This window comes from Toxorhynchites rutilus, chromosome 2 (genome assembly GCF_029784135.1).
Source record: "Toxorhynchites rutilus septentrionalis strain SRP chromosome 2, ASM2978413v1, whole genome shotgun sequence".
Classification (NCBI taxonomy): Eukaryota; Metazoa; Arthropoda; class Insecta; order Diptera; family Culicidae; genus Toxorhynchites; species Toxorhynchites rutilus.
The window spans coordinates 30,731,383-30,759,054 of NC_073745.1; the positions used below are offsets into that span (position 1 = coordinate 30,731,383).

A 27,672-nucleotide genomic window follows, 5' to 3' on the forward strand; every position below is an offset into this window, starting at 1 on the left:
CGTGATCTATACATTCTTATCTGATTATAAGCGGAAACTGAAGATATAATTCCTAAAAATTAAATTTCTACAGCGTTTTTTCCGTGATGCAATTTGATGTGACACACCCTTTAAATCGAATGAAAAATACAAAGGTCTTAATGCTATACTTGATCTGGATCCGCTTCATCGCCATCGCTCACGTCAAGATCTCCGATCACACACCACGGTTTTAACCGATCTGCTGCGTAAACCGTATCCAGCGTTGTCGTTTTCCGCTGTGCCCCTGGAATATCCCTTGGCTTATAGGTCAATACCAGCTGAATTGGAGTCACACCTGTAGTTGCGTTGGACTGCTGGTAGGTTTTTGTCCCACTTGCGAATATCCTCTTCCAACATAGTTCGAACGGCGTTCAAAATTGTTCTATTTGCTCGCTCCACTTGGCCGTTCGCCCTCGGTGAGCCAACCGCAACCAAGACATGTTGGATATAATGCTCTTCACAAAACTTTCTGAAACTGCTCGCCGTGAATGCTGTGCCACGATCAATTATTACTCGTTGAGGAGTTCCAAATGTTGCCGATACATCGCTCATCATTTTAACCACCAGATCTGCTTTTGTTGAACGAACTGCCTTCAGAAAAACGAACTTTGAGAATCCGTCAATGATCACCAATACATGTGCATTTCCGCTCGTTGAAGTGGGAAACGGACCAACGTGGTCCAAATGAAGAGTCTGGAATGGAACAGGAATCTTGGGAATCGTATTCAGCTTGCCTTTAATAAGGCTTTAATAAACTCCTTCACATAGTGCCACATCCTTTTGAACCAAAATTTCTTTCGTAGGATTTCTAATACTTTGTCCTCAGCCATATGCCCCATGTCATCGTGGTACGCCTTTAGCATTCTCCATCTTATTCGCTCTGGCACCACCCACATCAATTCTCCTTCCACTCGCCGCATCAAACGATTTTGCACCAACACGTAGTCGTGTCGTATTTACCGCTCACAATCGTTCTGAACCGGGCTTTTCAGCGACACAATTATCGTTAATAGTTTCGTATCTTGACGTTGCATCGTTACCAGGAAATCACTTTTGTCTATTTCCAACTGCATGATGTGGAACATCACCGGCTCTTGTTCCTCTGGTTCACCAACAGGATGACGGCTAAGTGAGTCCATATGCTGCATCTTCGTTCCTGGTCGATGCTCCAGCTCCATCTCAAACTCTTGCAGCTTCAAAATCCATCTTGCCACTCGTCGGCACATATCCTTCTTCGTCATCGTCTGAGTTACCGCACTGCAGTCAGTAACCACTTTGAATGGCCTACCCAACAGAGACTGCCTGAACCGCTCCACGCTTGCCACAACCTCCAACACTTCCAGTTCAAAACTGAAATATTTTTGCTCCTGCTCACTCGTTTCCCTGCTGAAAAAACTAACTGGTCTCCAGCCTTCAAAACTTCGCTGCAACAGAATTCCTCCCAAACCAACCACAGATGCGTCGGTGTGCAACTCTACTTCCTGTTCTGGATCATACAACGCAATAACAGGTCTCGTGATTAGCGCCGACTTCAAATCTTCAAACGACTGCATTTGCACTTCGTTCCATTCGAACTCCCGATCATGCTGCAACAGTTTCACCAAAGCATTCGCCCGCAGCCCGTAATTCTTGACAAACCTCCGAAAGTATCCGGTCAGTCAAAGAAATTGCTGCACTTCCAGTCTGCTAGTGGGCACCGAAAAATTCTTCACTGCATCTATTTTCCGCTGTCCTGGTTTCACTCCGTCCTTCGATACTTCGTATCCAAGAAATTCGACCGATCTCTTGAAGAATTGACTTTTTTCAGATTCACGGTGAACCCATGTTCCCGTAGCACTAATAGCAAACGTTTGAATTTTTCAAAAACATTTTCCTCCGTCTTACCAGTAAGGATCACGTCGTCAAATGCCACCAAGTTATCATCTTGTAGTTTGGAGACCATTTGGTTCATCGCGCGTTGGAATACAGCGCATCCATTTACCAAATCCAAATGGCATTCGGGCAAATTGGTAGTGGCTGTCCATCGTCGAAAATGCTGTCAGCCTTTTGCTACTTTCCGACACCGGTATTTGATAATACCCACTATACAAATCAATAGTGATGAATACCTCACCACCAGCCAACTTACTTAAACAATACTCGACCGTTGGCATCGGGAACCTATCTTTCACCGTTTTATTGTTTAACGAGCGATAGTCTACTACCATCCGGTATTCTCCTTCTTTCTTCGGGACAATAGATGTCCTGCTACTATAAGGTGACATTGTTGGCTCAATAATCCTCGCATCCAACAGCTCCTTCACAATTCATTTAATCTCCTGCTCCCGTGAGAACTCCATCTTGTACGGCTTTTCATACACTGGTTGTGGATCATGTAGCACAATATCCAACTCGACAAACTTGGCTTTGCCCAGTTCACGTACGTTCTTCGAGAAACAGTCTCGATTCTCCTCAACGCACTTTAGAAGCTCGCTTGACCTGACCACTACTCCATCGGTGTTGAAATCCGCTTCTTTCACAGGTTCGTAAACCTGAATTGAAAGCACTTCTCGTACAGACTTTTCGTTATTTGGTCCTTCTTTTTTATTCTTTTCACACTCTCCGTTTTCCAGCCAGACTCTTCCTTCTTTCTTCGTCATCACTACCGTTTCTCTCTTCAGGACGTCTGTGCCTACAATCACTGGCAATTCCTGTGCAAAGTTTGGCACCACTAAAAAGTCTACTTTTTCCTCAATTTCGTCCACTTTTAGTGCCGCCACCACCTTTTCCGTCACCCGAATACGCCGTCCGCCAAATCCTTTCAGCAACACATCCGCCGCATGACTGTTACCGAATTTCCTTGCCATCGAGTTCTTGATTGTTGTCACCTTGCTGCCATTATCAATCAACGCCATCATTTGAAATTCGCCGACCGATACCAGCTTCTCAAACTCGTCATCTACATCGATCGCTTTCACTGGCCTCGAATATTCACCATTTCGGCTCAACGAGCAATTCTTCGCCAAATGCCGTTCCGATCCACATCGAAAGCATTTCCTAGGCTTCGGTTTCTCCGGGCAATTGTCCGCCACATGATCACTTTTGGAACACCGATAGCAAACTTTCTCCCTCCAGTTAGGCCTTCCTAAATCCGTTGACCTCATACTATCTAATCCATCTTACCATTTTAGCTGCTCCAGAAGCTCGGGCAACGTCCAAGGCATGGAAATTGTTACCCCTTTCGACCGATGCATTCCTTCCACTCCAGCTATGACATACTTCATGATAGTTCGATCATCAAATTTACCCTGCCAAGCGCGACTTGATCGTAAAAATATGTTTCGATCGTTTCAGACAACCTTTTATTCCTCTTCATTAGCTTCTCGTGAATGGATATAGGATTCAACGATTCCGGAAAAGCCTCAAGGAATTTCACTTTAAAGACAGGCCACGTTTTCACGAACATTTGTGCTCCATTCCACCAGAGTCGTGCTGCTCCTTTCAAGTGCATTTTTGCACAGAGGAATTTGGTTAGGTCCGACCAGCCATAAATTTCCGCGGTTGCTTCCAAATTATCCATCCAGCTTTGTGCCGGTTCACTAGTTGCCTCATCTGGGTTGAATTCGGCAATAAGGTTCTCCATTTCATAGCGAGATGGCTTAGACACGTCCAAATCCAATCCTGTTTGAATCACGGCCTGCGAATTCAACATCCAACATCCAACATCCATCCTCTATACGGTGTTGCGAGTGGTCACGGTATCAGGCTCTGAATCACTGAAGTCGTCACTGCTAATCTCCTCAGCCACTTTCACGATCGGAGGGTCGGACTCACTCATCAAAAAAATGATGTCGTTTTTTTTCGAACACGTTCCACCTGAACAATGTATCGTGGGAACAATAGTCCTCGCACAAAGCACACTCTTAAGCAGAGATAAAGAATTGTTCTTGCACCGGCCGTGAACGATGAACCCACGCTTACCGAAAGACTTCAATTTACTTTTCCGAAACGATTCTTATAACTTTACCGACGATATACCCGTAGGATATCCTGTCTACAGCAAATGTAGACCTACAGTCTGGAATTTGTGTATTTGGTAAGAAATAAATCCCACAACCAAGAGAATCTAACAACGAACGATCACCGATTCTCGTAAATCTCGGACTTTATTTCTTCATCGTACAATTAGAACTGCCCCTCTCTTATCCAGTGTCCAGTACAATGCTTCGATAAGTAAGTGGATGGGATCAGTGCCACAAATTATCAAAATTTATTCACGAATGGAGGAATTAACTTTTTCCCAGTGTCGGATGAATTCTTTTCTGTTGATACTCAACATTATATCTGTCCTAATGAGTATAACACAAGAGTCGAGACGCGTGAACTTTGCGCAGTATATTAAACGAAAACAGCACGAATGAATTTCGAAAAGCCTGCATTCAGGCACTTTCCTTACTGTCGATAATTGCAGATGATTATCACGAAAGCCAAATAGATCTTCATCGCATGCAGTGAATTTATTGAGAACGTGTTTTATTAACATATTCAGAGAAGAAGATAGGAAAAGGTATCCGGAAAAGCCAACATTATGGGTTTCATTGAGCGTTGACCGTTGTGCGGCGGTAAGCGGTTGAAGATCATTAAACCGGAATTCAAAACAAGATTAGGTTAATTTTCCATTCGGCTATTATTTTCACCCATTGACCATTTGATTGGGGGTGTATGTCGTTACCGAACGATCGGAAGTAGATTCATAAAACATAGTCAAAGAGTTATACTATACATTGCAATGTCGAAGTCACCAAAAACAAAAAAAATATGCCTTCCCTTACCATTAAACGATTTAACACTCAATTGGTTGATGTTGAATTTTACGCTTTGATTCTCACTAACACGCAGTGATCTTCAAGTTCGACGTTTCGAATATCATGACGGAAATGAAGATGCAAATGAAAAATTAACTTCATGGCATGTTGATGGGGATATTCATCCCACTCGTGTTCATTAATAGTGTTGTTTCATATTTATCGACTCTCGCTTGATCGCTAGATCATCAATACAAGGTAAGTTGAAATTCGCCGTATTTGAATGTCATGAACGTGAATATTTTCGGCACTGGATGGGATACAACGATATAGATAGGGATGCTCTAAATTTTAAATTTTAGAATAGTTTACACACGAGTATACTTTTTCTTGCAGTTTGGACTCTGTTTTTGAAGATTTTCACTGATATTTTGATGATTATTTGACTAAATTGTATTAAAACATGTTTGAAAATGCCACTTCCATTTATCCATTATGGTAATAGTGTTCCTGGAGTGTCGTAATAAGTGTACCCATTATGGTAATAGAACATGGAAAAGGTGTTAATAAGATTCAAATAATACTCCAATAATAATTTTTAAATGAAACTATGCCTCTAAATATTACACTCGACAACAATTATGGGAACGGAGCACGAAGTCGAAGTTTTTAAGTGTTTAAGAATAATACTCCAATAATAATTTTTAAATGAAACTATGCCTCTAAATATTACACTCGACAACAATTATGGGAACGGAGCACGAAGTCGAAGTTTTTAAGTGATTTTAGAAACGCTGTAACTTTGTGAAAAACCAACGCATGAAGATGGGATATACATCATTTTAAAGCTTCATTTAAAGCTTCAAGTTTTTAGATGTAATACTATTCTATCTTTTTGTGTGTATGCGTGGTGGAAATCAAGAAAAACAATCGATTTTTTCTGTTTCTTAAAGATTTTGTAGATAAACACAGTGTTTTATTAACCAAGTCAAGAGTAAATCCAATTAACCTCATCAATCAGCACTCATTTGATTCCAAGAACGCTCCTGTAGGTCATTTTTTTCAATAATGCGATTATTCCCAAACTTTTTTATTCCAAAACTTTCTCTCACGATAACCATGGCCTTCCAGACAGATTTATACACATAACTTCAATATGCAAAGAACATCAACCAATTATTTGTATTCAAAATTTAAAAAATTAAGAACTTCCGGGATGAAAATCTGAGAGAGGGAACACTTAACTAGCTACAAATAAAAAAAGAATCAATTACCGGATTACAAGTTCCGGTTATGATTTATCTTCTGTTCATGAGAAACTATTTTTTTTTCTCATATCCGGTACTCGGCCGGATACCAAATATTGACCGGATAGACAGGATACCGAATATCCGTTTCATCTCTAGATTAGGCTGTTGTTATGTGCTTCCCGGTTGTAAAATAACTGCCTGCTCCTCGTTGCTTGGCCTCTGTACTAGCTGACAGGAGAATCACAAAGGCGTGAGGGTTGTGATGCAGTTTTCGCTTCTCTTCAGGAATTGAACAAAGGATATTAATCCATTCACCTAAGATTTCATTTTCACGGGAGTGGATCCAACGAATATGCTCCGGTCGGACACGCATAGTGCTATTTCACTACACTACTGAGCGTTCAAAAGCGCCCTATTATATGCAATTGCACAGCGTGAAAACGTGCGGTACAACCATAATAGCATCATTCAGCTCGCGCAGTCCGAAGACATCGGTCGCAAATTTGTTCGCGTCTATCATATAGGGGAGATTATACCGTTATCAGTTCGTGGCTGGTGAAGTTATTTCGCCCTAACGGGGTTCTCTTTATTGCGCGAGTGAGAAGAGCAATCACAACCAGCGTGAGGAAGAAGTCCTCCACAGCGGGCGCGGTGCGTGTGCCGTATCATCGCTGTGTGTGCTTTAGCATCGTCATCGATTCCATCATCGTGTTGTGGTGCGATTTACCGTTGCAGCTGTACCGAGCGATTGCCACGCGGTTCGATTGGGACACCGTTTCATTTCATTCGCATTGGTGTGCGATTTAGGTATAATATATATTAGGTTTAGGAAGATAGAAGAATTCAAAATTGTATTATTTTATATCTGCCGTAATGGCAGAAGGTCATGTTGAAATGGAGATTGAAACTACTGTTTCCTCCTCACTAGCTACAACGGGGGCTGGGAAGTCGCTCAAACGCGTTCCCCCCTCAGAAGATGTTTCTTCAGAGAAAGAGTTGATTAACCTCAACAAGCCCCCCTCAAGAAAATTGGCAAACTTTTCCTCTTCGCCCCCTCAATCTCCCGCTCCCGCTTCCGCTCAACTCCCGAATTTGCCTCCCAGTCCTACTGATCCCGCTCCCGCTCAACAATCGACCTCGTCCTCCTCCTCAGTTGTTTCCTCTCCTCGTGTCAAGGTCTATCCAGACGGCGCATCTGGAGCTGGTCCATGGGTTGTTTTTTTCCGGCCCAAACCAAAAGGAAAGTCTATTAATGTCATTCAGGTTTCGAAAGATCTGGCAAGATATTATTCCTCCGTGGTCGAAATCTCTAAGGTTAGGCCGAACAAACTGCGTGTTGTCGTGAGTGATCGGAAACACGCAAATGCAATTGTGATCGACGAGAGGTTCACCCTAGAGTATCGAGTCTACGTGCCTTCCCATGACGTAGAAATCTCAGGGGTGGTAACTGAAACGGGTCTGACGTGCCAATTGATAAAAGAAGGAGTTGGTAAATTCAAAAGACTCCCTTTGGTGGGCGTTAAAATTTTGGACATTCGCCAACTAGGTAAAGTATCCCAAGAAGAGGGAAAAACGAAATTCACACCGTCAGACTCGTTTCGTGTAACTTTTGCTGGTTCGGCCCTCCCTGACTACGTCATGGTGGACAAATTGAGACTGCCTGTGCGACTCTTCGTGCCAAAGTCCATGACTTGCAACAAATGCAAGTCAGTTGGTCACACTTCAGATTATTGTGCCAACAAGGAGCGCTGTGCAACTTGCGGAGAGCAACATGTGGGGGAATCCTGTAGTGCGACTGAGCATAAGTGTCCATATTGCGGGGGATCCCCACACGTGCTCTCAGCTTGTGAAACTTACAAGAGTCGCTGGGAGAAACAGAAGCGCTCTTTGAAGGAACGCTCAAAACGCACTTTTGCGGATATTTTAAAGGGCGCTTCTCCACTGGCCCAACAACAATCAATCAACACTCAAAATGTCTTCGCCACGTTGCCCGTTGACGAAATGGAAGCGGACACAGCTAACGGGAGCACACCGTTCATTTTCCAAGGGAATCCCCGGCGCAAAAACGTGACCACTCCCAAAGTTCAAGGACAAGCCCCACCGGTTATACCCCCTGTTAGCATGTCTAAAAAATTGAGTGCAGCGGACAAGCAAAATCAGGTTCCTCCTGGTTTCCGTGGGAATAGTTCACCTTCGAACGACCCAGCACTCGAGGGGACATCAAAAACCCCAACTGTCCCTGTTTTTCCGTCCAGTTCAACTTCCCAATCGGGATTTATAAAGTTGTCTGACCTTTTGGACCAAATCTTCAAGTGTTTTAATGTAGCCGACTCCATCAGAACCATTGTCATTTCAATGCTTTCAGTGTTAAAGACAATTTTGCAACAATTGATGCAAACATGGCCCCTCCTTGCAATGATTATCTCTCTTGATGTCTAATTTAAATAGAGAGGTCGGAGATATCACTGTTTTACAGTGGAATTGTCGTAGTCTTATCCCTAAATTGGATACTTTCAAATTTTTAATTCATAACTTCAATTGTGATGTTTTTGCTCTGTCCGAAACCTGGCTCTCTTCTCAAAATGATCTCTCTTTCCACGATTTTAATATAATACGCTTGGACCGCGATGACAGATACGGAGGGGTGCTATTGGGGATCAATAAGTGCCCCCCATTTTTAAAATTGAACTTCCACTTATTGGAGGGATCGAAGCTGTTGCTTGTCATGCAACCATCAGAGGCAAAGACCTCTGTATTGTCAGCTTGTATTGGCCTCCGAGAGCTGCGGTTAGCCGCAAACAACTTGATGACATGTGCTCACTCCTTCCTGAGCCACGATTGATCTTGGGAAACTTCAACTCTCACGGAACTGCCTGGGGGAAACAGTACGACGACACTCGTTCACTGTTGATTTATGATCTTTGTAACAGCTGCAATATGACACTTTTGAACACTGGGGAAACAACACGTGTACCTAAACCTCCTGCTAACCCAAGTGCTCTTGACCTCTCGCTTTGCTCGAATTCACTATCGTTAGATTGCAAGTGGAATGTAATCCAGGACCCCAACGGTAGTGATCACTTGCCAATCAAAATTTCCATCCCCATTGGGTCGAATTCTTCTGAATCTATAAACATGGCATATGACCTCACAAGACACATTGACTGGAAAAAATATGCGGACGCGATTGCTCTAGCCATCAATTCCAGAGATGGTTTGCCTCCATTGGAGGAGTATAACTTCATTTCTCGTTTGATCTATGACAGCGCGGTTCGCGCTCAAACGAAACCCATCCCAGGTTCCACTATTCGTCGAAGGCCTCCCAATCCATGGTGGGATAGCCAATGTTCCAAGCTTTATCAGGATAAATCGAACGCATTTAAAGCTTTTCGAAAACGTGGAACCATTGAGAATTTTCAAACGTATTTGGACCTTGAAAATCAATTTAAAAACTTGATCAAAGGGAAAAAACGTGCTTATTGGAGAAATTTCGTGGGAGGTTTGTCACGAGAAACGTCAATGAAAAAATTATGGAAAGTGGCTCGAAACATGAGAAATCGCTCTTCATCGAATGAAAGCGAAGAATATTCACATCGATGGATTTTTAATTTTGCACGGAAGGTTTGTCCCGATTCCGTTCCTGTGCAAAAAATTGTTCGAGATATACCACAAGATAGGTGCGATCTTGATTCCGAGTTTTCGATGGTAGAATTCTCTCTTGCTCTCCTTTCTTGTAACAATTCTGCTCCGGGATCGGATAGAATTAAGTTCAACTTGCTGAAAAACCTCCCTGATGTGGCGAAACATCGCTTGTTGAATTTATTCAATCGGTTTCTGGAGAATAATATTGTTCCAGATGATTGGAGACAAGTGAGAATTATAGCTATTCAAAAACCCGGAAAACCCGCGTCCGACTTCAATTCGTACCGCCCAATAGCAATGCTGTCTTGTATACGGAAATTGTTGAAGAAAATTATCTTGTTTCGCCTTGATCGATGGGTTGAAACGAATGGCCTACTCTCAGATACACAATATGGGTTCCGCAGGGGCAAGGGGACGAATGATTGTCTTGCGTTGCTTTCTTCAGAAATTCAAATGGCTTACGCCGAAAAAAAAAATGACTTCAGTATTCTTGGACATAAAGGGGGCCTTTGATTCTGTTTCAATAGAGGTTTTGTCAGACAAATTACACTCTCGGGGTCTACCGCCTCTATTGAATAATATGTTATATAACTTGCTTTGTGAGAAACATTTGAATTTTTCTCACGGAGATTCGGCAGTGAGTCGGGTCTCTTACATGGGCCTCCCTCAGGGCTCCTATTTAAGCCCCCTTTTGTACAACTTCTATGTAAGCGACATTGACAATTGCCTTACACAAAATTGCAGCCTAAGACAACTTGCAGATGATGGAGTAGTGTCTGTCGTAGGATCAAACGAATCCGACCTGCAAGGACCCTTACAAGATACTTTGAACAATTTTTCAACCTGGGCCGTTGGGCTAGGGATCGAATTCTCCACGGAGAAAACAGAGATGGTGGTTTTTTCTAGGAAGCATAGACCAACAAAACCAAAGCTTCAACTTTTGGGTAAACCGATCACTCATGCTATGTCATTCAAGTATCTTGGGGTCTGGTTCGACTCTAAATGTACTTGGGGGGCCCATATTAGGTATCTGAGTAAAAAATGCCAACAAAGAATAAACTTTCTCCGTACAATTACCGGCACCTGGTGGGGAGCCCATCCCGAAGATCTTATAATGTTGTATAGAACAACTATTCTCTCAGTGATGGAGTATGGCAGTTTCTGTTTTCAATCAGCTGCCAAAACACACCTCATTAAACTCGAGCGAATTCAGTATCTTTGTCTCCGTATCGCGTTGGGATGTATGCCCTCAACGCATACCATGAGTCTCGAGGTTTTGGCAGGCCTACTCCCACTAAAAGATCGCTTCAATTTATTATCTCTTCGGTTCTTCATTCGGTGTAAGGTTATGAACCCATTGGTGATCGGAAATTTTGAGCAGCTGATCGGGCTAAATTTTCATTCTGGATTCATGACTTCATATCATGAATTCATCTCCATGCAGGTTGATCCTTCTTCGAATATTCCCAACCGTGTTTGTTTTCCTGACTACATCAATTCCTCTGTTCATGAAGGAGAAAATCCATGGAATTCCAGATTATCATCGATCGGGGATCGTTCCTACGATCTTCAATGCAAAGTATGGGCGTATCAATTGTGATAATATGTACTTTACTGATGGGTCCTCTATGAATGAGTCCACAGGATTTGGAGTGTTAAACGAATTTGTTAGCACCTCCCACAGTCTTCAGAATCCTTGCTCAGTGTATATTGCTGAATTGGCAGCAATACACTGGGCGCTGGACAGCGTCGCCTCACGACCTGTTGAACACTATTACATTGTAACAGATAGTCTTAGCTCTGTCGAAGCTATCCGTTCAGTGAGGCCGGAAAAGCACTCGCCGTACTTCCTTGAGAGAATACGTGAAATTTTGAGTGCTTTAACCAGACGCTGTTATGTCATTACCTTTGTCTGGGTCCCTTCACATTGCTCAATTCCGGGTAATGAGAGGGCTGACTCATTGGCAAAGGTAGGTGCAATTGAAGGCGATATTTATCAGCGTCAAATCGCCTTCAATGAATTTTATTCTTTAGTCCGTAAAAATACCATCGCTAACTGGCAACGTAAGTGGAACGAAGATGAATTGGGTCGGTGGTTTCACTCGATTATCCCTAAGGTTAGCCTCAAACCATGGTTCAAAAGTCTGGACTTGAGTCGGGACTTTATTCGCACCTTCTCTCGACTCATGTCCAATCACTGTTCGTTAGACGCGCTACTCTTTCGTTTTAATCTTGCCGATGGCAATATCTGTGCTTGTGGCCAAGGTTACCACGACATCGAACACGTTGTTTGGTCGTGCGAGGTGTATCTTGTTGCCAGATCGAATTTAGAAAACTCTCTTCGGGCCAGAGGAAGACAGCCCAATGTGCCGGTGAGAGATGTGTTGGCTCGGTTAGACCTTGATTACATGTCCCAAATATATGTCTTCCTAAAAGTTATCGATCTTCGTGTGTGATTGTCCTTATATCCTTATATTCTCCTTTTCCTTTTCCTTCGCGAGAAAGCAAATCCCTTCTTACTAACAATAGAATAAGGTGAAATGTAAATACGTATTAGATATAAGATAGGCTTAAGAATTGAGTATGATGAATGTGAGTGTGAACATTGTCAACATATCCTTATATCCCTTCCTTTTCCTGAAAAAAATGTCACCCTTCTAAACTCGAGCAAACCGCGAGTAATCGGTTCTCTACTTCATTAACACTAGAATTAATGAAAAATGTTTATATATACTTGTAACAATACAGATAGGAGTTTGGCTCCTTTAAACTTATGTAACTGAATCTGTAAAAATAAACGATTTAATAAAAAAAAAACCATAATAGCATAACAACCATTAGAGGAAAAGGGGGGAGAATTTGGACCCCCTAAGCAAATCGCCTAATAATTCCAAACCAATACGGTCTAAATAAAAATGTCACATTGTACCCTGAGCTACATTTGTTTTCACTCAATCAATAATGTTTAAGGCGTCGTGCACAAATTACGTAACGCTAAAAATCCAGATTTTGGACCCCCTCCTACGTAACGAAATTTCCTATCTCTAATACACAGAAAGTAACGCAACCTCGACCACCCTCCACCCCCCTTATCTTTATTAGAAAGACCCTAAACAACCCAGATTCCTATATTTTCGAGCGGTTATAAGCACAGTGTCGACCGAGTGACGAAAAGTGCTACAAAAGTGCCGGAATTTTACCCCGCCTTGCCACCCGCAGGCAGCACTGCCCTAAGCTTCTGCTATAATCACAATAAAACTACACGAATTGAGCGAATCGCCATCACAGCAGCCTATTTTCTCACACTGGACTGTCACTCATATAAACAAAAGCGAGAGAAGTGAACGGAGTAAACAATTTTGTTGAGCAAGTAATTCTTCCCCAATTTACAATTTTATATCGCCTTTTTCTTCGATTTTCAGCTGACACTGATGTGAGGGATGCGAAACAATGGACAGACTTTAAGGATAACAGTACTAACGACTGCTGCAATGTACTATCCACGCACTAGGAGGGAAGTTCCAGTTATGTGTGTTTAAAACCGACGATTAAACGAGAGTCAATAGCAGCTAAATTGGTATATCAATTCAATAATTTGTTGGATAAAATGCATTTAATTTCAGAGTATGTCGCAGTTGTGGAAGAACGTCTGATACCATGCATTCAAGGGTCCATCGCAACAGTTACCGATCCTCAAATTGGCACCTCCTTCGTCGGCAGCTGGTATAGGACCCGTATTTACATTTAACGACTGCATCAAACACATCAATCGGTGATGCTATCAACATCCCAGAATTTAGCTGGATAGGGTTGTTGCACAATTCATAGCAATCAAAGTATTTATGTCTGCATATACATTTCAGTTAAAATGTTATTCGTCCACATCAGCGAAATGTTGCATAACATTGCGTCATCAGAAATGAAGCTGTACTCTAGCCGTACCTGATAGTTCTACAGCATATACGCCATTTTGTCAGTATTAGTAATCTGCATTGTAAATAAATGAAATAATTTCTATCGACGGTGTTTTTTAATGCTTATTTCAACTTTTATGAGAACAAATGATGCTATAAACAGAACCGAGCAGTTTTTCAATCGGTCGACGCGGTGCCAGATTGGCACAGTGTTGGCTCGTAAATGGTAATCGAATACGAACTGTAGGTCGACATAATCATTGTAAAATGGCACGACATCGGCACCGTAGTCGACACCATTTTTCGGAACCGATTTGACACAACAAAGTAGACTGGGAATTCACTGTCAAAAGATTTGAGATAGGCCTACTACGGCCTACAACTAACTCTGTTATAAAATGAACAATGATTCTAGATTCTAACTGAATCAAACCTCAAGGGAAAATAGATAAAATGACAGCTTGCGCTTTTAATCTTCAGCACAAGCGTTCAAGCCATATTGCAGAGCATGTTATCCAAAAATGTGAATTTCATGTAGAAGTCCTGATAAAGGGTTATGGTTTCAGACATGAGACTATATTCAGCTTATTCAGAATGCACACGACTTTCGAATTTACGCGGGTTACGTATATTCGATTCTAGATTTTTTTTTGTGGCATTATGTTGGTACTCATGTTTCTTACTTATGCTGACAAGCACGGCTATTTTGGATGTTCAGTGAAAATGTTTACGTTATAACGAGGGTACGTTATATGGAAGCTCCCCTGTATCCCGTACATCCTTATTTTCTTTTATGTTTGGGTGAAACTACTCCACCGTGAAGGTAATCAGATGGTTATTCTTTTCAAACTTTTCATCTGAACCTGCCGTCATTCGTACACTTTTCTGCATCTTCAAGTGCGATAGGACTTGTCGCGCAGTCAACTATGTATGAAGCGATCACTAATACTAAAGCGTTGGATTGCTGAACGAAGCCGATGTAAACGATAGAAAACACACACTCCATTGTTGATTGAACAGGTAGCTTTCTTGATCACGCGTCGCCTCTGGATAAATTATCTTATCATGAGGCGTTACTCCGAGAACATAGTTATCACAATCCGTAGTTTTGGTTCGCCCAAACGAATAGTTTTCACCTAGGTAGTGCGGACTGGATCAAAACGGCTGTCAAAAAAGATCCAATTGAAATGTCAAAAGAGATCCAACGATCAGGAGTGTTATTTTTCTTATGATAATCAACACTATAAAAAAGGTATTGTTATCGAAGGCAAAAATAATTAAACTTATAAAATGAACGAACTTCATTTTTCCGTCAATTGTTTAGTTGGCCATTGCATCTCTGAAAGAGAATCTCATATTCCAAGGTATCAGAACCTGACCGAATATCAACAAACTACGAATAACGCTTAGTTCACTCCAAGATTTTTTTTTTTGTGGGAGCGAAATTCGACATTGGCGAATTTTGATACGTTCAAATATAGTAAAAGTGAAATAATTTGGGGACGTTTTTTTCTAACGTCGGTGAAAACAGTTTTGCTAGTGAAGCTGACCAAATGAAATCCGCGTAATTACGATCCGCTAGTACTGGTTATGAATATAACGGTAAAGCAATCTGCGCTTCGTGTTGATGTTGGACGTTATCTTCTGAGTCAACTATCGGCTTAATTGTGGAGAACGCATTACGGTTTCTCACGAGGTTTCTTTTCCGGTTGAAATGTAACGATGTATCTCTATCAAAATTGTACAGTCGCAAGCGCACTGAAGAGAGAACAGATGCATGCATGCGATGCAATCCCTCGACGCGCGACCCTAGGGTGCAATCCACAGCTCTCCTGCAAAAGAATCGAACATGCTCCGCCAACGGATTGGATGATAGTTTTTGCTGTACAAGGACAGCACACCAGTTCGATTAAAGACAGCAGAGTGTACGCAACAGCAGCAAATTTGAAGCAGAATTTAAGAAGAAATTTAAGTGCTTGTATAATTTATAACTCTGTATAATTTCATGTATATTTCTATAGTATTATGTAAAATACAATGTACATAGTTATAGTTTAAGCGTGTGTTGTGTTTTGTCTCCGATGAAACGAGTCCCTCAATCTGCCACAGTGATGTGAAGTTCCATGCGAATGGAAAATCCCCGCTGCATCACTGCAATGAAGGCAGTCTGCATCGCGCCCACGGGGGGAATTTTGTTTCTCACGCTGGGCAATCCGCATAAAGGTTGCTTTGGTATCGCGCAGCGGGATTAAGTAGCAGTTTTTACAGTCCACTGCATTAAGACGCTATAAAAATAATCCTGAAAATGTGTATGAGAGGTTTGCTACACTTTTGGTTTTCAATAATTCAAACATCGTACTTACTCCACAGATACGCGAATCCTTATTCGGAACTAGTTTGTCGTCTCCGCAGAAAACGGCCCAGCGAGTCTGTAAATACGTTCTCGAAGGAATACGATAAAAGCTTTCCTTAAAGTTCGTATTCGGGCACTCTTTCACTGAGCAACGCATTTTTGATGTCCACTTTCCCTGATATAATATTTCTCCGAATGAAATAAAATCAAACGAAGTCACAGTCACGTAAATGTTTACTCCTGCGATTTGAAAACATTCGATGAAAAGTGGAACGAAGAGTTGCCAGATGATTTTTAGAAAAAGTCTGTAAAAGTGTGTGGATGATGATGTTGGATTAAAGAGGCTTTAAACTTTTCAGTTCATTCGCCTCTAAGTGTGTGGATCTGTAGAAATCTCTTTTAACGTTAATTTTTCCAGATTCATTGATACTTTGTACATCGCGATGCACGTGAAATTGTCTTTTGTATATTATTGTATATTTTGTATATGTACATCTTTTATATATACATCCATTTCATGCCAAACCGATATAGTGGTTCTCAGATTTCGATGAAAAGTAGTAGTTTTGTTCTTTATCGCAAAACATTAGACCCTTTTTTTATTTTTTCGTTAGGGTGATCATATAAATATTGAATGGACTTATCATGCTGTAATTTTCGAAAATGGGAATTCATTTTTCCGACATTCTTTCTGAATTTTCCGGAAACTTTCCGATTTTGCTCTCCACTATATTGACCTACGAGAAGAGACGAATACAACAAAATAAAGAAGACTAAAATCGGATCATCCCTTCTTCGAGGACCGCTTACGAACAGATCTATCCCAGCAAACATTAAATCGTATATTTTTGCACGTGCCAAGTCTTACAAGATATCCGAATAAATCAAAATCGCATATAATATCAATCAAAGTATGTATCGTGTATATTTGAAATCGCATTAGATGTAAAAACTCGATTTTAAATACCATTATCAAATTTAGTCGCAATTCGGTATAATAAACATCAATTTTATGATGCACATTGTCGTAAAATATATTTAATCCGCATCATACGCGTATATTACGCTGATGCAGTTTGTGTGTCGTATAAGCGTATAATTTAAATCGATTCAGTACTGTAGTGAATCGTGTTGCATGCTGAAGAAAATCATGAAACAGTGAATCATATTAGATCCTAATAAAGAACATATTACATCATATTGAAATGTCAATGAAATGCTGATGCACTCGAAGGTTTTAACCGCTGTTGAATTAAATTTCAGATAGCCGCGCGAGATAGCTGGTGGATGATAATCCGGACGACCGGAGTTCGAACCCACATCGGAGCAGTTTTCATCAAACATCAATCTGTGCCATTTCAAACATTCATATTCCACTCCCAACACAAGTCAATCAAACAATTATTATTTCTACAAACATAAATACTCATATATAAAAATGGCGATTCGTGAGGCTATAATAAACATTTCATGAAAATATTTTGCGCCATTTGTTTTTTTTCTATGTCTGTAATAAATCGTATATGAGTATGGCAAAAGTCGCTATTATAGCCGGTCAAAGTTGCATATTCATCCAAACAAATTCGGTAAGCATTTGCCATGTATGTATATGGCCTCCACTTTTGCATGCATATGCCAGTTAGGCGCATTATATGCCAACCAAATTTTAGGGCATATGATGTTATATATACGCTGGTTATGCGATTTAATGTTTGCTGGGATATTTTCATTTATATAGATAGATATAGGCTAATAGTGGGATGTTCAAGGACTGGGATAAAACGGTCTCCGTTTTCGCTCGGATTTAGTCAATCTTAATATTACTCAAAGATGTTCAATGAACCCTTTCATTACGGCAGTGAGCTCCGTCGAAGTGCTACCCCTGTACGGAGTACTGCGCCGAAAAGTATGCACATCGCGCTGATGTGATCGAAGAGCAGTATGAATTTTATGTCGTCTAAAGACGACGCTCGTACGCACAGCTCGTCGCGCGGATGTCGTCTATAGACTACGCTCGTAACGAAAGGGTTAAGGCTTTGAGAATCAACTCATCGTCGTTTGCTCAAAAGATACCCCTCTAGGAGTCATTTTTAAGGAAATTAGCGACGCACATGTTGCACCGTACGTTTGCTAAAAAATGATTCGCTTGGCGGCGGCAGCGCTAATTCGGTTTACTTGGTTTGTCGTCGGCTGTTCTTGATATTCTCGGGAAATTACAATCTGTTAAGTTTTACCAATCTCATCGATAGTTCTAATAAGTTCTCGACTCTGTTCCCTCATTGTCATGAAATTTTGAAGTATAGTATAGATACATTTAATGAAATTTTTATTCATCGTGAAGAATCGTATTGTCTGTTTCGTCTGAAATGATTTCAGAGCAAAAGTACTCATGCAATCATGAAAAACGCTGACGTATACAATTTATTGTTACCAAACAAAACACCAACAGAATGAAAAAGATACTGAAATACTGTTGTCGGCTACTGAGCGATACTATGCTCACGACATCACTGCAATGCGACCTATTTTGCGCACGTAATCACTGTGGTGACACCGGCAGTTAGGCGCTAGTTTGCGCACATAACCACTGTGGTTACGCCGGACGACAAAGTGTTAATGAATTACTCAAAAAATAGGTCTAACGTCATGTGTATTGATATAAACTAATATATAATAAAAAGTATTTTACAGATATGTCTGTAAACTTACAAACATATCTGTTAATCTGGCATCTCTGATGGTCTGAGAATTTATTGCAAGAAATCGCTTGAAAAAATCCATAAATTTGCTTGAAAATGAAGTGGATTGAGTCCGCACCACTTAGGTTTTCACTAGTCTCGAAGTCGTTTTGGAAGCCTGAAGTGTGTTCAATGTAACTCAAATGTCTTCAACATGAAGATATGTCTTTACATCTGGCATCGCTGGTGTACACTGCGCTAACCGCCAACTGTCAATTCAGTCCAACAAGGTTACTTTGCCCCTTGTAATGGATACGTTTACCTTTTCCCTGCGCGCAAAACTGCACTTCCAAACCAGGGCTGCAACCAGGGTGCAAGGTGAAATGAATGGTAATGGTAATGAATTAGAGAGACTTTAAACTCTGAGAGTTCATTCGTCTCTAACGTGAAATGAAGCACGCGTCGCGAATTATTTTTTCCACTTACAGAACGATGCCATTTGTCACACGCTGCACCAGCTGTGGCTGAAAAATCTCGTATAATGATCGATTTAAGGGGGTATTCTAGTCTAGAAATCTGAAAAAATCGAAATTTTTTTTTACCATATTTCTGTAGTTTAGGCATTCAAGAATATACTCTAGAAAGGACTTATCGAAAATCCTATTATTTACCTAGTTAGAGCCATCTTAGTGATGTGGTATCTAACCTGTTACGGCCATCACAATGAACTTCAAACGCGTTTCTCTCGGAACTAGTTTTTTTTCTAACTGGCGTACACGATATCTCAAGTTCTACTGAACCGATTTATGTCAAATTTATATGAAAATAATCTGCATACATCTCTCTATCGCATAAAAACCAATAAAAAATTATAACTTTTTAATTTTACTATTTTTAAAAAATCGGTAAACGCAAAAAAAACGGTTTAAACAGCATTTTTGTTTTCAAACGGCCGCCATTTTGTTAAAACCCATGTTTTTGACTTGTCCGAGGTTCATGCCATAGCGACATCTTTACTGATTCAGAATCTGTTCGATTTTTTTGTTTCAGATAACCAGAAGGACTGGAATCGTGTACGCCATGGCACAACTTTTTTTTGAACACCCTCACTTCACCAGCATGTAACTATTCTAATTATGAATATTTTTTTTCCGTCCTATTTTTGTTTTATTGTTGAAAGATAGATAAACGAATAATGATATAATGGATAGTAAAAATATTCTTTGTTTTATTTTTACGGAGTTCGAAAAAACGTCCGAAATTCGTGTCTCTACACTAGAATACTCCCTTAAACATGAATCCGAGTTGACAACTATATTGAGAACATGTCGGTATCACTCAGTCAAAAAAGAAAAGCTCGAGGAAAGTGAAGAAAACAAAACATAAAAATCTTGCAAGCAAAAGGATAGCGAGAAGAAAATCATGCAACAAGCAAACCAAAACCGAAGCGCAATAAAAATTAATGCGTAGTTTGCAAATGAACAAGAAAAAAAAATAGACTCCAGCAGACAACGCCGTGAACATATCGTAGCTCAAGCGTGTGTACGGCTTAGAAGCGGGAGCGATTCACATTAAGGAACCAGAATTTATACATAAACAATGTTTCGGCGAATTAACCCCATCATTAGGCGATCCCCCAGCGCCGCCACCTCTAAGCGTTTTGCAAATTTGCCTTGATCTGTCTATTTGGAGGAGGAAAAAACACCCCAATTCAGAGTGTTAAACGGTTGCTTAGATTATAGCGAGCGTTCAAAACAATACCCCCTCTAACATTTATAATTAGCCCACATGTGACACATGAATCGGCACCAAAATACCCCACTGTCATGTTATCACAACCTTCGGGCGGCTCAAACGTTCTAGGACCACATCTCGCACCAAATAACTCATAAATCGTACATTACCCCGGAATTCACAATGACCTCGACGGCAAAACCAAAAACAACAACCCGAAGAAAAAAACGGCACGTGTATCTTCTCTATTCATCAGTCAACGAACACGCTTGTCTCGTTTGGTTCCATCAAAATATCAACTCAAAATAGCACACATACCCTAAAAAAAGCAGCAACGCGTTTCGTCTCCATGACTCAGTGTGTTCCCTTGTTGACCGGTTGCCACTGCTGCTGCTGCTGCTCCATAGTGGTACCCTGTTTTGTTTTGATTACATCACACATTGAAGCACACGAAACGTCGCCGCCAAACACCTCCGTGTGCGCGAGCGAAACCTCGACCTCCAAAAAATTGATGTAATCAAAACATTCACACGAGTGAAAAGGAATGAAAAAATGGCAACACACATCACCACACCAACGCATGATTCGGTGTTCGTTTATCGGTTAGTGAAAACAGGCGTACAAAAATATATATATGCGTGTGTGTGTGTGTGCAAAGGTTTGGTTTTGTTGATTTTGTTAAGTTACCACCGCCACCAAAGGTGAAGTTTGTACGTTCCGAATCCCACCCTGAGGAAGCTTATTGCTATGCCTTCGAAAGGACAGACTACCTAAGCATAACTTCACTTCCCCCCTCAATCGGCATAAGAATCACATCTTTCAGGTATGCAATCTGAGTCTGTGTCTGTCATGATAAGAAACCGCCATTTGTCACATGGTGGATGGATGCTTCCCACTCTCATCGTTGGGTTCCAACTTGTTTTTGTTTGCTGGATGTGTAAACAAACAGCGCCCAAGAACAGCTAGTGGTCATCAACATTATCAATTCATGTTTATTATCATTGTTATGCTCACTGACAGACATAAATTTCCGGTGGGCGTTATCACATTTATGTTACGATTTGAAAATCGTCAGGCTTCCTGCATAGTCTTCATTATGCGTTGTTGCGTTCCAATGTAAACACGACCTATTGGAATGACATATTCTAGTGGCACCATCTATTGACGGTGGCCTGAGTTGGGAATGGCATTATTGCAAAAAATATGACAATGAGGTACATATAGAGGTGGAGCCGTAGGCGAAGTGCATCTGTATTGGCAAGCAAAATATTGTGTCGTAATAATTTGCATTCAATATGGAATGTATATGGAAGAAACGAAACAATGTTGAAAGTATTCACGATTGCATGATAATTTGAGCCTTCTCATGAAATCATTCAACTGGTTGTTTTTTAACAGATGACAATTATATCGTGGCTTATTTCGATTATTTATGTGGTAAAAAGGTCCAGGGAGCAATCATTTGCTTAGTTCTCGAAAGCAGTAACATTTTCGGTGAAATTTTGATTAATTGGCGATTATTATCTCACAACATACACGACACTGAGAGCCTTCGAAACATCAACTTCATAACGGTAAAATAACTTCGTTTGTTCCTATGATCGCGGGGGAGTTAAAATGGCACATGGAAAGATCACTTTTATCCGTCTTTTTCGACGTGATTTCACATATATTCACTTCACGCTATCACATTAGCCTCATATTCAGCGGGAGCACTACAAAAATGGACGTTTTTAATTGATATGTTACTTCCTGAAAACAGCATTTTCACATGGATGCGGTGGGCAATCAAAGATAAACACAACGACTGACGTCATTATTTGCGAAAAAGTTATGGCAGCGCATGCTATGCCGCTCGAAATTCGACCATCTTCATTACCATTTTTTCTAGGACATTGATACCAACTTGAGATTTTGTTTGTAACTTTTAACAAAACCCTTTGATTGATGAAACGAGTTTATGATAACGAATGTCCACGATTGTTATATCCGATTCCATTGGAATTCATCGCGACTTCTTGACATCAGTGAACAAAACGAAGAGTTAGCTAGATTATAAGTTGTCTACCACCCGAACCCCACCCTTATTGATTTGTTTCTTATTCTGTATTATACATACTTTATTATACGCTACGAAATATACACAATCACTCTTATTCCAGAATCCGATCGGATTTGCAATCCCAGATCGACTCATCGAGATCGAGAATGCAATTTGAGATCGACTTTAGCATTCTGGAATCCGTTCGATTGAAATCTGGTCGACATTTGCACATGTGGCAACGTTGCCTTAACACAAAATAAACGTCAACATAATCCATTTGTAGAAAAGAAAAAAAATAATTCATTTGTGAATCAATTTTTATGAAATTAGCAGGACCGAAGGCAGTTTTAAATTGTGAAAAGTTTGTATGAAAATGATTCCTTGTTATTCTAACACTTATAATCTGTAGTCTACGTAACTATTTGTTTATAAATTTCCTAGCAGAAAACGTGTAACTCGATTACATAGAACACTTATTCGATACGAAAAAGTTTATTTTCATTCATATTTTTCTTAAGTGCGTTTATTGCACCCGAAAATCAACTACCATTTTCATTCTAGGACTGTAGAATGCGAGATAAGATACAGTCGGGTAATTCTGTCTCGATCGGATTCCGGGATATGAACATGAATGAATTATCAAAAGCAAAATAAACGTTATTTCTCACATGATTATGAAGGTGAAACTTATATAATTTAAACCACAATAAAACAATATATGTCGTAGAAATTCATATACTTTTACGAAACTACACTAAACAGTATTGACCCCGGATACGAATATGTACCTGGCTTGTTTTCATGAAGCTCCCTCAATTTCATTCACCTTTTGAGTGTCTAATTCAGCCATACTCAACAAGCGGCCCGCGGCCGCATGTGACCCTGTGAGCTCTTCTGGTTGGCTCATCTGATGTTACTTTATTTTGAACTATTTGGTATTTGTAACAATAACAAAAACCTAAGAAATCATTGCCTATTTTTTTGTCTTAGTCTACGTCTTTCAGTAATGGTGACAAATCAAAAAAGAAGATAGCTTTTTTTTTTTTTTAAATAGAAATAGCAAATGCAGCGTTCGTTCTACGGACAATGTGGATAGCGGAAATATTGCAATTTAATCTCTGCCCGTTTTCATTTTATTGAGTTACTATTAACAATTTCAGTGCATTATTCACATTGACGACAGCGAGGTTTCCAAATGGTCTTTTTCAAGTCCGAGAGTGTAGCTCAGTTTTCCAAATTGGCTTTTTTTTTCAAGACTAGACGCGAATGAACTGAGAGATTTTAAAGTCTCTCTAATTTAATGCATGATCATCATTTTTCAAGTTACAGTCTTGCTCCAGCTAGCAGACAGCAGTCTTTCTCAATGCTGATGGCAGACACAGCTGTTTCCCTCGGTACAAAGAAAAAATAGAAGATAGATAACGCACACTGTGGTACAATTTTGTTCTGTGGAGGCACCATATCATTTCTTCATCTGTACTGGAGTGTTAATTTTAAATCTCGGAAACGTATTGTTCCCGTTTCCGATATTTAAAATTAGGATGCAAGGATTTTAGTGTTAATACATATTTGCCGGTTGAACGAAATGATATGACTATCACTTTCGAAAAATAAAGGTGATGTTTGGTACTAATTGGCCCAAAAACTTTTTTCAATAGCTAAAAAACTTGAAGACAGTTTGAAGGCAAACTATTGACACTATAAAGATCTATAAATATTGATGAAATCACAAAAATTTGTAAATATGCTTGAAAGTCCATCAAAGTCAAGATAGGTCAAGGGTTGATGCATGTCGTCAGATGGCCGTGGAAGCACTATAAATATTATGCACCCTCGGGCTGCACTGTGTCTAGCTCAAGAAAAATATTCGCGATGCATACTGAGTGCGCTACGTACATTGGCAGTAAGGACACAAACCTCGTGTATTGTTCTCGCGAGAACAAGAATGAATCATGAGTCACCCATCTTCAATTGCTTTAACAAAACCATGCAACCCATCAGTTCTTTTCAGGGCCATTAAAACTTGCGATCAAAGGGTGAAAATCTTTGATCACTAAAAATCTCGATGCATTCCAGAATAATAACGAAATAATCAAAAGCGAATTCATTTTCATAATGTTTTGCTGGAAGAGAGCTTCTGAATTTAGGAGCGTGTTCGGATTCATTGGCGTAATGATATTGATGTTTTGATTTACAGAGGGTTTCTCAGACTCTCAGACTTCCTCAGTTCATTAGCATTTAACAAAAGACCAATTTGGAAATTTTCACTAAACTCTCGGCTTTGAAGGAGGTCATTGGGAAAGCATTTGGTCGCTAGCAGGATGTTCGTTAATTGATAAAGCGGTGACCTTTTTTTCCGTTCTGTCAATCATTTTCGTGAATTCAAGCATTGTTTTCGGGATAAATGTGGCGTCAAAGTTTGGCGCATTTTAAGCCGGATAAAAAAAGTATTTTTCAGCGGTGAGAGCTGCGTTATTCAGTTTCACTCTGAACAAGCGGACAATCAACAGTACATGTCAATTCTGAGAGATAATTTAAAAATTTACTCAAATTGGCCTTCCGAAGGTACAGTGAAAGCTCTCTATAGCGACATCGTAAGGGACCGTCGTTATAGAGAATTGTCGCTATAAAAGATTGTGGTTATAGAGAGCTTAGATGTCGCTATAAGGAGAGAAACGTCCAAGCTCACGCAAAACAATAAAATTATATAAGAAACAAAAGCAATCGATGTCTAACCATTTTGAAACAAAAAACATTAAACAATGAATATAAAATTCAGCCTATTCGTCGGATACAACTTTTTCTCTAGATAGAAAAATAGCAAATTGTCAATTAATTTTTTTGTTAATAAATTAGCATAGATAATCTGGAAAGCATCTGCTTGCTGGGTTTGAAAGGGTGGGCTTATAGTTTCATTATTGAATGCTCCGTCAGGCCCTGATCTAATAAATGATTGATTTTTTTTATATCTCATCGCCAGACAAAATATACCAATTGACATCATTGAAGCCAATATTCTTACCTTTTTCACGACTCTAGTCCATATTTTTGATGATGAATGAATTCGCATTGTGCGGCACATTGAATTCATTAGACAATGTTGTCTTTTTAGTACCCTTTTCGAACCTTTGAATTATGTTTAATTTATTTTTAACGTTGAAGATTTTTGAGTATTTTAACTCATTTCGGGCAGTGAATGTTTTCGAAGTGAAACAAACGATACTTCAAGTTATTGACTGGATTTGATATCAAAAGCTTTATCCATATAACAACTGCACAAACAATACATTTATTTATTGCAAATATAATTCAATTTTATTTCATTGCTCTAGGACGAGATTCTTGTACATAGAACAACATCCCTATCTTTTATTGTTTAAATTTCCGTTTTCGTAAGTATCCGAAATTTTAAATCAGTTGGGCGTGAATAGATGTTCACAGTTGATTGAACCTTATAATACACAACATAAACTATATACGTTCGCAGGCACTGACATTGACACACACACTATGAGTGGAGTGAAAGTAAAAAAAAAAGTAAAGTCGCAATAGAGAATGTTATGTTTTAGTAAATAGAAGCGATAATATGTCGTTATAGGGAAAGGTCGTTATAAAGAATGTCGCAGTAAAGAAAAAAAATTATATGCGATTTTGAAGGGACCTTTGGACATGTCGTTATAGAGAGATTTGTCGCTATAAAGATTATCGTTATAGAGAGCTTCGACTGTATTCGTTGATCGGCCCTTGTCAGTGCTACCAAATGCTTGTACGAGAGAGTTTCATTCTTCAATTTCTATAATGTTTGTATCTCGCCAGTTATAATTTCAATTCAATTTTAAAAATGGATCAATGTTTGCGCTAACGAAATTGATTTTCGTTCGAAAGTGGAAATAGATTTTCAAGAGAAATAACGCATTCTCATATCTTCTTTCCGTTTTTATTTTGTTGTATTCGTCTCTACCCGTAGATCAATGTTACGCAGAGGAAAATCGGAAAATTTTCTGAATGGCTGTATATAAATCTGAAGGAAAACGGAAAAATTTAGAAAATTGAATTCCCATTTGTTTTCCAATTACATCGTGATGAGCGTTGTTAGCCAATTCGTTGTTTGCGCTAACGAAAATAATCTGTGTTAGAAAATGGTTATGGATTTTCAGGTGGAATAACGCATGTTTTAAACATTCAAATAACATCAAATGAATCAATAAATAGAGTTAATTGCTTCACATCACCATATTTGTCGACAACCATCGCGAATTTGTTTATTTTTTTTTTCATTTCTATACCGGGGTGTAAAATCAAAGTTTCGAAAACGAAAGCGTTACGCCGGAGACCGAGATTTTGAGCGTTAATAGCTCCTGAACAACGCAACGAAATGGTATGATAAACATTTCATTCGAAAGATAAAATGTCTACGCGTTACATACTTGTCACTTTTTGATCCAAAAACTTGTTTCAATAGCCTTAAAATTGCTTTCAAAACAGGTTATTGAAATCACCAATCGGTGTATAAGCGAGCGCCGCTCGGAAATCCACTCAATTATAATTGAACAGCGATTGGAGCATATTGTCGCTGTTGTGGTGAAGCTAACTTCGTCCATCATGAAAGCGCTGATGAACGGTGTCACCAAGAGCCTGTTTGTGCACTTTAGGCCAGAAGGGGATCCATCAGGAGGAGAGTGATGCCACTGAAAAGGTGGCCAAGAAAGTACCAGCATCGAAAATTGGTTCCGCTTGAGGCATCGGAGCAGCCGCCACACACACATACACGCGCGCAACTCTTTTCGTTTGGTTGCTATCCAGCATCGAGAAAAATCCGGAAAGATGTCATCGTTGCTGAAAAATAATCTGCCAGTTTCCCTTGGAATTGAAAAATACATTCAAGTTTTTTTTAATGTTTTCTATCCATATAATACTGCAACCAAATACATTTGGTTTTGTGATTTTTCAACCAAGTGCAATAGCGGGAAAACTTATGAAGATTATTCTTCCCTATCATCAGAATATTTTCGAATCTAATATTGGATGCGCGCGCAACAGAAAATGTTTCGCATCGCGAAAATCATATAATTTTCAATCTATTATAATCGCGATAATCAGTCGCTGAAAGTTTCAAACACAGAGTTCATTCGCCTCTAGTTTGCCTTCCTAATTGCCATCGTAAGCCACACCTTCTCTCGATTCAATCACGGACAAAAAGCATACTTAAGCGATATTCTGGTGGCGAAACGCATTCATATTTCGTGAGGACA

General features: G+C 39.9%; 2 protein-coding genes across 4 annotated transcripts in view; both read right to left on the reverse strand.

Annotated features, from left to right (window-relative positions):
• LOC129764998 (insulin-like receptor) overlaps positions 1-27,672 on the reverse strand; it is a 551,253-nt gene that overhangs the window by 246,742 nt on the left and 276,839 nt on the right. The gene's annotated exons all lie outside the window — the stretch shown is intronic.
• LOC129765631 (uncharacterized) lies at positions 2,328-3,164 on the reverse strand. The gene has a single exon (XM_055766044.1). The coding sequence runs from the start codon at positions 3,162-3,164 to the stop codon at positions 2,328-2,330; it is 837 nt and encodes a 278-aa protein (XP_055622019.1).

Coding starts and splice junctions, on each gene's coding strand:
- LOC129765631 (XM_055766044.1), bottom strand. CDS start 3,164: ATGAGGTCAACGGATTTAGGAAGGCCTAACTGGAGGGAGAAAGTTTGC.